Consider the following 14296-nt stretch of genomic DNA (forward strand, 5'->3'; position numbering starts at 1 on the left):
AGGCTAAAATTAATCTATCTCCTCAATAAATCTGATAAATTTACATTTTTCAATATAAGTATTAATTATTTTAGTACTTCATAAAAAATACACAACATGCCATATAGATGGGACAATTTAGAACAAATTAAAGAAAATCCAGTGGGCTATAATCTGTGGTAGACCTCATTAAGACACAGACTGATTAAGGTTTGGTCATAGACAGGTCTGATGGTACCTGTATGTCATTACGCCCTATCTGTTTCCAAGCAGTGGGCTGAGTCATATACAGTTTAAGACTTCTCCCTCCAGTGCTGACCTCCATGTTTGTAGATAATGGTGGGGTTATCACTTTACAGGAAAATGACTCCGGATTTTGGGACGGACAAGGGAAGGAAGAGGAGCTTAAGCCTTTCATTTTTTTTTTTTCTTGAGGTGAAAGGGTAATTGGAAAATTGCAGTCAGCATGAGTGTCTATGTTAAGTCTACTGAGGAGGTCAAGGAGAGACCTCGACATTGTGATGATGTTCGTTAATTCTGTTCATGTGGTTTGCAGAGTCATGCGCCCCTCTATCGCTAAGAGTTTTCCCTGTAACTCATAGGGTACGTGCTGAGTCACAAGGTATAAATGAAAGTACAAGCAAGAATGTGCCCCAATGCAGGAATGCAACATGGACAATGAGATATTCAGTTTCGCTGGAAAATCCAGAGGAAAAGGATGTAGGTTATATTTCATGAGAATGATAGCTACAATCCGGGTTAAAAGTATTGGCAGGAACTACCAGCAGCGAGATGCAAGAAGCGGCTTGATGGCTGCAAGAAAAATGTTTAGAGGCTGCCATTGTTATTTTGTTCTGTAACCTTGGAGATTTTATGTAAGTATTTGGATTATAAAAAATTGGTTAATTTACATTAATTTCTGAAGATATTCTAAATTCTGCACTTAAAATTCATGGTTGCCAATACTTTCAACCAGGATTGTTTAACATTCAGTACTATGCATGAGTTTTAGGCTCTAAAAGTAAATCCCAGACTGACTCCATGATGTTGTGAGCAGGGCTCAGTGGGGGCCAGACCGTCTGTCGCAGGACTCCGTGTTCTTCCTGTTTTGAAGATTCTTTATGACTGACTGAATATTTAGGCTCGTTGTCATGCTCGTTAAATGAATTTGGGACCAGTCTGATGACTCCCTCATGGTATTGCATGATGGATAAGAATCTCAACACTGAAAGTGTCTAAGACTTTTGCAAAGTACTGTAGATTTACACCACCAACTGAAGACAAAACTGGACATTCTCTGATTATACAAGAAAGCAAATCAGTTTCCCCTTTAAAGTCTTCTGAACAGCCCCGGTATCATCACCTACTGACAACACAGATGAGAATGTTGGCTTTCTGATTTCTACTTTTATATCAGAAATAGAGGTGAACTAAAGATATTAAGAACACCCATTGTGATTTTTCTTCTCATGGGATTTGCATTTTACAAAGAGATGCTGATTCAGTTCACTTGGTCTAGACTGAAATATCTCAACAACTGGTACGGTATGAAATTTTTTGCAAACATTAATGAGGCCCAGATGATGAATCCTAATGACTTTTGGTGATGCGTTGACTTTACCATTAGCACCACCAGCAGGTCAAGGTGTTTCGTTCATTCATTCACATTCCCACATGACATTGCTTAATTATTTCAGTCATCCTGACTTTTACTCTTGTGCCTCCATGAGGTTCACATCTGTGGTTTTGTTCACTACATGGACTCAGCTCATTTATCTCTGCTATCTTGTTTTTGTTATTCTTTTCTTTGATTTTCAGATTGGTGGCTTTTATTTATTATTTTACTATTGTCTGTAAAGTGGAATTTGGTTTTAAGTTTATTATTACTTAGAAATACACACAAATGAAAACACAAAACGTGGATAACAAGTGAAAGCCCCTCCCATCTGTTTGGTTTTTAAAAAAGAAACTTTTCCCTCAGAAATTCCGACTGGCTCACGCCTTCCTGTATGGACTTTACGCTTGGCACACAGCCTCATCATTCTATTTTTAAGGGGAGTGAAAGTGATCAAACCTGCTTTCACAGAAACAGAAGCAAACAGTTAAAGGCAGAATTATGTATTTGAATTAAATTAAAGTTTGTAGAAAAGTTTCAGACATTTGAAATGGGAAGCAGAATTAGACTCTTATTTTTTGTCATCAGACCAGGTGATCTCATAGTTGCTGAAGGAGCTCTTCAACTTCTCTACAGACACAGAATGGTCTGCTTTGCCAAAGGCCTGAAAATGAGACAGAAAGCATGATTATCACATTAACGCATTACTTGACGATTTGGTATTTAATTCAGCTTTTAATGCTTTTCCAATGCAATGGACTAACAGTTGATTCTCCAAACACCCTTAGTTTTTTCTCCTGACTGTTGTGCTCTATCTTCCCTCCTCCGAGGCATTCACACTCCATCCCCAAGGCCTCCATAGTTGGGCTGACCTTCTCAAATATGTGATCTGTAAATCATTCAAATCAAAGGACACAATCTGGTTTAGTTACAGTAAATTCAAAAGATCATTGCAATGGGTCAAATCAGCCAATACCGCTGCAGAAATGCACATATGTTGCTCGGTTTGCACGTTATCTGGAGCTCCTCTGAAGCGAACTACAGCACGGGACTTACTGTGATACTCTGCACTTTTTGTGCCTCGGACCACGTCTTTGTGCACATCGCCATCTTTCACTTTCACCCTGACCAGTATGTATTTAAACGTTCCCTCCGGATCAATCTCCACCTCGGGGATTTTAGCCAGCGCGTCTGCCATCGCGACTGTGGCTTTAGTCACGGCACCGGAGATCCCAAAACTGCTAAGGGGTCTACCGACGACAGACAACATGGAGCGCTCTCACAAATGTGTTTATTTGGATCGCGGCTTTTCCTGTCTTAAAGAGACAGACCATTTGCAGCCCGTAGCCAGATCTGTGCAGGATCGCACGCTGGCGACAACATACGGCAGTAAGAGGCAACCGTCTGAGTTTGAAAGGCCTCAGAATCCAAGAAATCAAGTATTCGATTGCCTTAGTATCAGCGCACTGCAGCTTATATTTGCCACCCCAGTTTAAAGCAAAGAGAAGAGAGCAGCAATGTAGGAAAGTCCAGTTTTGCTCTTTAGAGATTTTTTTCTTTATCTCTTTATTGGATTTGTCATTTCCTGTAGCCAGAGAAAGATGGCTGGCGTTCGTCAGGGGTCAGAGTTGAAGCTGGTAGGGATGTAGTTTTTTTTTTTTAGTTCAAGAACACTTTGGAAATCAGCAGGATGGATGATTTCGCCATAGGTGCTTGAACCCGGCAGTCTGTCATTTGGTGCCAAGAAACTCTAAAGTTCAAGAGACTGTCTCAAACCTCTCCTCAGGATGGAGTTTCTTGCTTTATAATGCCAACTACGACGGTGAACTTACATAAATGTTTTGAATTATGGTGTCCCAATCTGTTACTTTTTATACTGAAATAATGTCTGTAGTTACTAATTGTAGTCAGAAATAAAGTGCATTCAAAATTTACTAGCAGGTGTTTTATTTTTCCGTGCATATATAGTAGTCTTTAACAGTAATAGTAATGTCATAGTTGTGGTAATATTACCCACATAAACTTACACCACTTTTTTAATGCATGAAGAACTATAAGAATAGTTCTGTGGAGCCGCTAAGAGCACAAATCTAAATAGTTGTTCAGAACGTCCTTATCAAGGATGAAACTGAGTTTCTCCCTTGGCCCTTGTTCCGTGTGAGTTAACTAGACGATTTATATTCTATTTCAGGGGAAGTGGTAAAGGTTAAGAGATGTCAAGCAACAGTGTCGGTTTCCTGTGCTTCAAGTGAGAAAGGAAAGATATGTACTGTCACTTCCAGAAACACAGGCCGCCAGCAGGCGCCTCTGCTCCTGCACCACTGGTTCCTGTCAAGGGACATTTTTAAAAATACCAGTAATAGTGTTTGTTAACTGCCAGAGCATTGTTTTGTGTACCACTTTCTTCCTTTGATGAGTTCATCAGGAAAAGTGTGTTTTTTCTCATTATCCACTTGCACACTTTCTAACACCTCTAAGCTGCATCAACCGGAATCAACCATAATGCACACTCATTACGCTTGGACTTCATGTCCAAATTGCTTTACAGACACAAAAGAGTCTCATCAGTACTGCAAAAGAAAACGCTCTTTGCTTTCTTTTCATCAAAAGTATCTGAAAGTTTCAAATCCAAACAAGGGGAAACAGTGGGAATATTTTTGTCACTCTAAAATCTCTCTCAGACACTCTGCCTTATCAGCACAAAGGACTTCACAGCTTCCAAAACTGTTATTTCCATAACTTTCTCCAAAAGAGAAAGGAATGGATGTGGGGAATTCCACTGAAAAACCCGACTTTGATGTGAGCTTCCAGGAAATGTGGACCAGGCCAGCGAGGTGTATAAAAGCAGACACCCCAGTGAATCAAACTCAGAATCATCTGATCCTTAGACGCGCTGAGACTAAATATTATTAAGACCCCTCTGTAGGTTATTACACATACCAATTAAAATGGTGAGTATTACTTCTTTTTTACTTCTTTTTTTTTCCATGGTCAATGATGCATCTGTGTTATCAATTTATCTTAATTTATCCTTTTTTACTTAATTTTTACAGGAGATCTGCCTTGGATTACTTCAGACCTGTGGATATAAGATTTCTTCCTCATGGATCAGCTTGACCCTTCTTTTCTCAAGTATGTAAAATTAATGCAAAGAAAAACTTTAGTGTCCCACTTACAAGTTTTTCTTTCTAGATATTACTTTTGTAAATTAACCCTTATTAGCCTACAATCTAATATATGTTCTCTCCTCCATCCTCAGTGCTGTGCATGTGGACTAGTGTAGAGTGCTGGTCTTACCACTTCTCTAACAAAACCATGGATTGGCAGCAAGCTAGAGCCTGGTGCAAGGAGCACTACACAGACATGGTGGCCATTCAGAACCAGGAGGAAATCAGGCATCTCAACAGCTCGCTGCCCAAGCAACGCAACTACTACTGGATTGGGATCCGCAAGATCAATAATGTCTGGACCTGGGTAGGCACCAACAAGACTCTGACAGCAGAGGCAACCAACTGGGCAAAGGGTGAACCAAACAATGGCAAGAATGGGCGGAAAATGGGGGAGAATGAAGATTGTGTGGAGATGTACATTAAAAGGAATGAGGAGCCAGGAAAGTGGAATGATGAGAGGTGCGGGAAGATGAAGACCGCTCTGTGCTACACAGGTGAGCAAATGTTTGGGATTAAGATATAGCAGCTGTTCATTTTGGCTGCCTTAGTTTTGGTATTCTTGGTCAGTATTAGGGTTTCTATTGATTTAAATGTTAACTGTAAATTATTTATTGAAGGTGTTATGGAAAAGCTCAGAGGAATAATTCATTTTATGCAAAATATATGAAAGTACTTTTCTTTCCCCAGCTGCCTGTGAGAATGACTCATGCCACTATGGAGAATGCGTTGAAACCATCAATAGCCACAAATGTGTTTGTTTTGATGGCTTTTATGGAGAGAAGTGTGAGCACGGTAAGAAAATACAATGATGTACTTGTTTCAGGTTCACAGTACTTTAAGTCACTTACAGTCAGAACTTGATATCTAATTGTGTCTTGATTTCTTTGTTGGCAGTTGTTAAGTGCGACAAAGAGGAGGTGACTGTCCCAGATAAAGGAAGCGTAAATTGCACTCATACGTATGGAGACTACTCCTACGACTCCTTGTGCAAGTATTCCTGTGAGAAAGGATACCAGCTGAGTATGTCAAGACCCCTGAGATGCACAGCCTCAACAAAGTGGTCAGAAGAGCCTCCTACATGTGAACGTGAGTTGAGGTGTATCGCAAAGCTGGGAAAAATATAATAAATCGTAAAAAATAATAAATTGTAATATGACTTTGATTTCAAGTAACCACATTCAGAGAAACAGAATTTTTTTTTCATAGTAACGGGACTTTACTGTAATGTGTTTTTGATGGTCCTGTCATCCTCAGTGGTTAAGTGTCCGGAGCTGTCTCGTCCAGCGAGAGGATCCATGAACTGCTCCAATCCTCTGGGCCCCTCCAGCTACCAGTCAACCTGTGTGTTTACCTGTGATGAAGGCTATGTACAAGCTCATTCCCCATCTAATACTCTGCAGTGTGAAGCATCGGGAAGTTGGAATGCCTCACAGCCATCTTGTGTTGGTAAGCCCACATATTTTATGTGTTTACCTTGCAGTCTCCATTATACTACAGCTGTTTAGTATTTTAGTTTGTTATCACAAAGGAAAAGCTACTGTTTATGATTTTTCTAGAAGGCTGCTGTTGACCTCTACTGCTGCCCCTCTGTTTTGCAGCTGTCCAGTGCCCCACTCTCCAGAAGCTAGAGAATGTCTTGGTCGACTGTGGAGATGTAGATATGAAGTTCATCTATGGAAACACCTGCAGCTTCAGCTGTGCTCTCGGCTACCACCTGGTGGGACCGAGCAGGATGACATGCACATCAGCAGCTGAGTGGAGTGAGAGAATGCCTCGCTGTGAAGGTGAGGGTGCACTTTAAATGTAATCCAACACCTTCTTTACGATTAATAAGAGGTTTCTTGTTCTGTGCCTTTGTGACAAACACACTAAATTAAAAAAATTTTTTACCTGATTTCCCTGTATTAGCCACCACTTGCCAGAATCCAGAGGGAGACGCTCACCTGATCCCCAAGTGCAGCCAATCTCCAACTGACCTGCAGCCAGGCTCTACCTGCATCTTCAGTTGTGAAGCAGGCTTTGAACTGCAGGGAGTGCAAACCATTCAGTGTTTTGAGAACGGACAGTGGAGTAGAGCCATACCTACTTGCAAAGGTATGGAAGCATATTTTCACATATATACATATATACAACACTACTTACCCTTAGCTTTTTCACAGCCTAGTTGTACTCTGATTTTTTTTGCTATGTCATGACATCTCTTTCATCTTCCTTTTGCAGCAAAAGGATGTCCTGCTCCCAAGACTCCGACAAACGGCAAGATCAGCTGCAGCCTTTCTCCGTCTTCACCTGTTTCTACTGCGACCCCTCATCCACCTGGTATGATCTGCACTTTTAGCTGTGATGAAGGCCATGAGCTCGAAGGTGCACTCAGCATGGAGTGTGAACATCCAGGCCAGTGGAACTCCACACCACCAACCTGCACAGGTATAGATATGTACCTGCACTATTTGCATTGCACTACTTTATTTGCATGCCCAAAGGGTTTGAGGTAGTGGGTTAGTGCTACAAAAGGATATCTCCTGTACCAGTGTGTGATAGTTAAGATCTAAATTCTTGCTCTCTTTTCTAATAGTTGTAAGGTGCCCAGTGCTCGCGGCCCCTGAAAATGCTCACATGAACTGCTCAGACAGTGAGCCAGCATACAGCTCTCGGTGCTCCTTCACATGCGGTCAAGATTACTCCTTAGATGGGCATGAGCTGCTGACCTGTGATCGTCATGGCAATTGGACTGGACCGATACCCACCTGCCAAGGTAAAGAAAGAAACAGAACAAGTGTTATAAGAAACTTGAATACAATACAAGATTCAAATACAGGTTTTCGTTTAAAAGGTCAAAAAAATCACGTTTGATAATGTTTCCACAGCTTCCCCATCTCAGATTTCTACCATTGTCTCTGGTGTGGCAGCAGGGGGCACTCTGTTCAGTGTTGTGTCTCTTGCTATGTGGATCCTGAAACGACTGAAGCAGAAATCAACCAAGTTTGAGCTGAAAAGGTTAGATAAGCATTCACCTTTCTTAAATTATACATTTTCCTTTAAAAAAAAAAAAAAGTTTGTTGAATTGCAGTGCTCATCCTCTCCTTTTGTATTTTCTTACAGCAACTCTGACATAGAGGCCCCTCCACAGTTCTACAAGAACAGCACTGACAGCCTCATATAGAACACAGTCAGAATCTTCAGAGGCAATTAAGGACAACTATGTATATATCCTTAAAATGACTTTATGAGTCATCAGACATGGTAATATGGACAATATGAAAATTTTTTATGGTATAAAGGTTGTTAACAGGAAAACCCAGGATGTGAGAGCTACCAATGGTGGGAGCAAATGTTTTCTTTAGATTTTTGAAATTAATGGTTGTATCATATTTTGTTGAATTTTTAAAAATATCCATTATTTGCTCTGTAATGTTGTTCAGACATGTATTTCCTCCATAGGGGAGTTTTATATTGAACATATTGTTCTACAGCTTTATAAACCTGCTTGAAAGGTGGCTCTATTCATGTTATTGTAAATTTTGAAAAAAGCATTGTGAGTGAAATCGCCACATTATTGAATAACTGTGAATATTTTCACTATATTGATTTCAGAATTTATGTACTATTTATTTAAGAGATGGTCAAGGCATTTGAAATGTTCATTAATATTTCTGTATGTTTAAAGCAGTGCTGACTTTTATTCATAATAAAACGTCAATCCATCATTTGCTTTTGGTCATTTGTATGCATCTTCCAGTATCATGACATATATCTACTGTCAGTTCAAAAATATATTTATTGTCGTGTCACTACACTGGTACACTAGTCCAAAGATTCAGCCATCAACTCTACACACAGCATCAACCTACAGCGGCATGAAAAGTTTGGGCACGCCTGGTCAAAATTTCTATTACTGTCAATAGTTAAGTGATTGGAAGATGACCTGATTTCCAAAAAAGTTAAAGTTAAAGATGACACATTCTATTCCACGTTTTAAGCAGGATTAGTTGATTATTTTTGTTTTGTACAATTTTAGAGTCTAAAAAAGGAAAGGAGTACCATACAAAAGTTTGGGCAACCCAAGAGATTTGAGATCTCAGAAAACCTTTACCAAGGTCTCACACCCTAATTAGCTTGTTAGGGCTATGGCTTATTCACAGTCATTGTTGAACGGACAGGAAGGGCCAGGTGGTGCAAATTTCAAAGTTTTATAAATATGCTAACATGAAACCTTGTTCCAACAATCAGCAGCCATGTCCACAAAGCAGGAGAAGGCTATAAGAAGATAGAAAAATATTTTCAAGTAGCCATTTCCTCAGTTCATAATGTGGTTAAAAAATAGCAGTTAACGGAAATGGTGGAGGTCAAGCTGAGGCCAGGAAGACCAAGAAAATTTTCAGAGAGAACTGCTTGTAGGATTGCTAGGAGGCCAAATCAAACCCCCCGTTTGACTGCAAAAGACCTTCCGGAAGATTTAGCAGACTCTGGTGAGGTGGTGCACTGTTCTACTGTGCAGCGACACCTGCACAAATATGACCTTCACAGAAGAGTCCTCACCACAAAATTCAGCATTAGAAGTTTGCAAGGGAACATCTAAACAAGCCTGATTCATTTTGGAAACAAGTCCTGCATACTGATGAAGTTAAAAGAGAAATCTTTGGCCACAATGAGCAAAGGTAAGTTTGGAGAAAAAAAGGGTGCAGCATTTCATGAAAAGAACACGTCTCCAACTGTTAAGCAGGGGGGTGAATCAATCATGCTTTGGGCTTGTGTTGCAGGCAGTGGCAGTGGGGAAAATTTCACTGGTAGCGGGAAGAATGGATTCAATTAAATACCAGAAAATTCTGAGAGCAAACATCACACGGTCTGCAAAAAGCTGAAGATGAAAAGAGGATAGTTTCTAGAACAGGGTAATGATTCTAAACACACCTCAAAATCCAAAATGGACTACCTCAAGAGGCACAAGCTGAAGGTTTTGTGATGGCCCTCACAGTACCCTGACCTAGACATCATGGAAACTCTGTGGAGAGACCTCAAAAGAGCAGTTCAAGCAAGATTGTCCAGGAATCTCAGGACTAGAAGCCGTTTTCAAAGAAGAGTTGGCGAAAATCCCCTCAGAACTGAAAGACTCTTAACTGCTACAAAAAGCATTTACAGGCTGTGATAATTGCCAAAAGGGGTTTCACTAAGTACTGTCCATGGAGGCTGCCCAAACTTTTGTTTAAGGCCTTTTGCTTTTTGTTATTTTGAAACTGCAAAAGATTGAAATAAAAAGTAATCCTGCTTTAAAAATCAAAGAAATTTGTCATCTCAAACTTTATGCCTTTTGGAAATCAGTAACTATTCACAGTAACAGAAATTTTGACTGGGGTGCACAAACCTTTTCATGTCACTGTATTCCCACACTATAAGCAGTGACATTTACCCTGACATTGCAGGCTATTGTGTGTTTTTTCAGGAGTCCAGGAAGAACCTGTTCCAAGTAATAGTTGAATAACAGTGCTACGGAGATAGGGTTATATTGCTGGGGTAATCTGTTCTACAGTTCATCACCATTGTCTGCCTCAACCAATTTAGAGTCTTCTACATCAGCACTTTGGTGGGACCAGAACTAAATCTGATATTTTACATAAGACTGAAGGTCACAGCTTGGGCACTCTGGCTCTCTGTAATTTGTTGCTGTTAAAAATTGAATTCGTAACATGTCAAGATGCAGAGCAGCAGTGTCACTAAAAACCATCAATAGAGGATACATACATGAAAGACACAAATTTTTAACAAGTAAAAGACTTCATTCCATGGTTCTATGTACAGTTAGTGCACTGGCCATTTTGGGCAAATTTTGCAGAGTTTTAGTCAATAGACAAAGATGATTTCAAAAAGCCAAATGGTCATAGAGGAATTGATCACCTAAAAAATAACAGCAAAAGTGAAAAGAAACATGCAATTAATTGACAAAAATAACCTTCTAAAATTAATTCTCCGGTGACCCTCACAGGCTTTATTTTAATGTGGAATGTTCTTTTTTTATATATATTGTATTCCCTTTCATGGATTTCTTTTTTCATACATGACTGAAAAATCTGCCCCTGATCCGACCTTTACCAAAAGTGGGTTGCATTTCCCAACAGGTCTGTTCACATATAATAAGTCATTAAGCCAGTCATTCATCACATGCATTCACTTTGTACGGTAAACATCCAGGTATTCTATGATAATGTTGGACTGAATAGCCTAAGAGAAATATAAAAGCCTGACACTGATCACTGGTTGCAGCAAACTACCATTCACTTACTTTACCGCTGTGGTATAATGATTTAGGTTTGATGTTAGGAGAAAAAAATATGATTTAAGTTTAGTAGCACTTTAAGCAATTTGGAAAACATTTAGTTAATATATTACAATAAAAGTTCTGGGTGAGTAAGTAGATTCTTTTTTCATGCCATTTTTCATGATGATATTCATTGATACTTTAACTTTAATTTTTTTTCCTTTGGACACTTGGTGATTGTAGGTTGCTCAATGAAAATGAAGTGGACACTAATCCTCCTCCTTGGTGAGTATTAGTTTCAATGCCATGGCAAAATGTATAGTTACTGAGTTAACACGACACATAACATACCTGTGCGTGAACTCTTTCACATCTCATGGTGACTTGTCATTCTATTTTCCTATTAGGTAGCTCCTTGGCTGTAACTACTTTGGGCTGGACATATAATGTTTCACTTGAAATCATGAACTGGACCGAGGCCCGACAGTACTGCCAGACCCATTACACAGACATGGTGGTCATCCAAAGCCAGGAAGAGAATGACTATCTGGTGTCCCTACTGCCAAACAGAAGTGGGAGTCCATATTATTGGATTGGAATCACCAAAAATCACAAGAATGAAACTTGGACCTGGGTTGGGAATAACAGCACATGGTTCGGTAATGATTCATGGGCAGAAAACGAGCCCAACAACAACCACAGCACAGAGTTTTGTGTGGAGATCTACGTCAACAGCGGAAAAAACCGAGGGAAGTGGAATGATGAGAAATGCTCCCAAAGAAAATTCTCTGTTTGTTATAAAGGTTTGTAAAGCTGATTGTGTTTGAAGGTTGCTACAGTTTCAAAAGCAGTACAGGTTTTAGTATTGCACTTTTTCTTGACAGCCCAATGTAATGCAACGTCATGTGACAGAGGAATATGCCGGGAGACCATAGAAAACATAACCTGCCACTGTGAACCTGGCTTTAAAGGAGACAGGTGCCAAACAGGTGAGGAGAGAGCTCTTTGAAAACAAGTCACCGATTATTACAGTAGGTGATATTTATTCGAGTCTATCTTAAAACCATACTCACATGCCCATATGTACAATGAAATCACAGTTTTTGGTTTCAAAGTACAATTACAGGGACTAATATCTGTTTCAGTGTACATATGGGACACCTGTTAAGCTTTCATTTCTTGCACAGAGTGCTCTTTATAATGATAATGGTCGCACATTTACCATTCAAAATTCCTAACCATACAAAACATATGCTAAACAGTGCTAACATGTGCTAACCATAACTAAGTGCAACCATGTTGAGGATTGGTTAGCTATGATTGGGCAATCATTTCTCAGGGGACTGTTTTGCGAACAGTCCATTTTCACCCAGCTCTGCAGTTCCCATCAGCTCTTTTGAGCTTTATAGCATTTTTCATTTTCCACTCTGCGATTTAGCTAGTTAGTCTCTTAACATGATATTTCAGCTGCAGCAGGAAGACATTTTCAGCAAAATAGTCCTTTAAAATACTCACTGTACACTACTTGAACATCCTCAAACAACAGACAAAATTAGCAACTAGCTAGTAAACATGGTGCAGCATTTAGCAGCTAACAAACCAGATCTGTTGATTTCCCCCCAACAGTTGGTGGAGACTAAAAGCAGAGCTTAAAGTGAGTGGCTCACATGCATCAGGTGGACACAAAAATAAATGCTGATAAAGAACGGTAACTGTATATGCTGAATATGTAGGCGAGCTGTTTGCAATCAATTATGCAATAACAACTTAAATGATAATGTCAGTGTTGTGTTCAAAACTTGATTCCCCTGTCCCCAAGTGGTCTAAAATGGCGTGACAATTTCACTGTCTCATACTGCATTAAATTTTTTTGACAGAGCTTTAACATGCTCATCATAGGCCCTGCATCTGTTTCCTCTGTTTCCCGAGGCCAGGCTGAGGATAATGTTCAAAGTACTGATCAAAATACTTACATCAGCATGTATGTGGTCTAAAAAATATATTATTTTCACAGTAGAAAGCCATTGTAAGACATTACACAACTGTATCCCTGTTAAACTTTAACCTATTGTGCCCACAGCTGTGGAATGCCCACATCTGCCTAAGCCTGATAACGGAGACTTTAGCTGCTCGGGAGGAAACCAGACATTTAAGTCAACCTGTCAACTGAAATGCCACCTAGGATTCCTGCTGATAGGCTCGCCGGCTGTTACCTGTGGGGCCAATGGACTCTGGAGTGGCCCAAGACCTATTTGTACAAGTAATAATTTTAAGTTAATTAAAGTTTTAAACAATTTGGAATAAGACTAAATACATTAAAACCAAGGCTGATATTCATAGGGCTGGTTTTGTTGTTTCTAATAAATCTCAAGTTGTTATAATGGGCAACAGAAGTAGTTGTAGTGGTAGTTACTTGTTTAGAAATAGAAATATCACACTGTCAAGTATTGTATGACTGTGATTTTCTCAGGTTATAAACAAGCTCTGTTGGCTGTGGCTGGGTGTGGAGCATTCTCAGCCCTCTGCTGCATCTGTTTTTGTTGGATGAAGCACAGAAAAAGTAGGTGTTTCTCAATTGAACTTCATAGAAAAAACAGATGCAATGCAATCTTATTGCAGCACCTCAATAGTGATCTCTTTGTCTGCTCATTTCTCACAGGAAAGAAACTTACTCAAGTAAGGTCAGTGTTGAAATTGGGCATTTGTCCAAAACAACTCCACCCATTTCTGCACCATATGTTATCCTCAATATTTAAAAAGTTGATTTACAAAAATGTTGAGCGTAAGTCTCCACCCGCTTGTCCTTCGTAGGCAGCCTGAAGAAGTGACATGTCCATCCAGTGAGGTGCATGGATGAAGGACAACTGGAACCTCAATTATGTGTTATTAAAATAGGTCTATAATGACCCACATGCAATTACTCATATTAATTATAGTACACTGTTAATAAATACATCTGCACTCACCTGCTGTACAGGTTATATGCCAAGATATTTTGGTTAGTTAAACGTTTTGTCTAATACTGTATGTTAAAGTTCAGTTTGAATATTGCATGAATTATGTATGTAATAGTTTATTACTAGATCATGCATGTGTAGCCTCAAAGCATGCATTTAATAACATTAGAGTGGCATTTCTGTGGTATTTTTGTTAAAGATAAATTTAATTCAGTAAAATTAAACATTTTTATAAGTATTAGTCAGTGTCTGTATGTGTATTTCCACACTGTTATGGGTGGTAGAGTCGTCCCCTTCCTGAAAGGAAGTTATGGTAAGTGAT

At 39.5% G+C, this 14296-nt stretch overlaps 3 protein-coding genes across 3 annotated transcripts; 2 read left to right on the forward strand and 1 right to left on the reverse strand.

Annotated features, from left to right (window-relative positions):
- Positions 1 to 2139: 2139 nt before the first annotated feature.
- si:dkey-51e6.1 (uncharacterized protein LOC558617 homolog) lies at positions 2140 to 3215 on the reverse strand. Its single transcript, XM_040127664.1, has 3 exons — positions 2651 to 3215; positions 2359 to 2483; positions 2140 to 2258 (listed from the first exon to the last, which is right to left on the reverse strand). Exons 1-3 carry the CDS (start codon positions 2862 to 2864, stop codon positions 2166 to 2168), a joined length of 432 nt encoding a protein of 143 aa, XP_039983598.1. The 5' UTR covers positions 2865 to 3215; the 3' UTR covers positions 2140 to 2165.
- Positions 3216 to 4427: 1212 nt separating this feature from the next.
- Positions 4428 to 8425, forward strand: sele (selectin E). Its single transcript, XM_040129321.1, has 12 exons — positions 4428 to 4545; positions 4648 to 4726; positions 4854 to 5258; positions 5452 to 5556; positions 5659 to 5850; positions 6019 to 6210; positions 6363 to 6548; positions 6673 to 6858; positions 6985 to 7191; positions 7340 to 7519; positions 7632 to 7761; positions 7867 to 8425. The coding sequence occupies exons 1-12, from the start codon at positions 4543 to 4545 to the stop codon at positions 7925 to 7927; spliced, it is 1926 nt and encodes a 641-aa protein (XP_039985255.1). The 5' UTR covers positions 4428 to 4542; the 3' UTR covers positions 7928 to 8425.
- A 2622-nt stretch (positions 8426 to 11047) lies between these two features.
- On the forward strand, positions 11048 to 13935 carry LOC120791136 (E-selectin-like). Its single transcript, XM_040129322.1, has 8 exons — positions 11048 to 11162; positions 11261 to 11302; positions 11425 to 11820; positions 11902 to 12006; positions 13098 to 13277; positions 13488 to 13577; positions 13677 to 13698; positions 13829 to 13935. Exons 2-8 carry the CDS (start codon positions 11269 to 11271, stop codon positions 13872 to 13874), a joined length of 873 nt encoding a protein of 290 aa, XP_039985256.1. The 5' UTR covers positions 11048 to 11162; positions 11261 to 11268; the 3' UTR covers positions 13875 to 13935.
- The last annotated feature ends 361 nt before the right edge of the window (positions 13936 to 14296 follow it).

This window comes from Xiphias gladius, chromosome 6 (genome assembly GCF_016859285.1).
Source record: "Xiphias gladius isolate SHS-SW01 ecotype Sanya breed wild chromosome 6, ASM1685928v1, whole genome shotgun sequence".
Taxonomy (NCBI): domain Eukaryota; kingdom Metazoa; phylum Chordata; class Actinopteri; order Istiophoriformes; family Xiphiidae; genus Xiphias; species Xiphias gladius.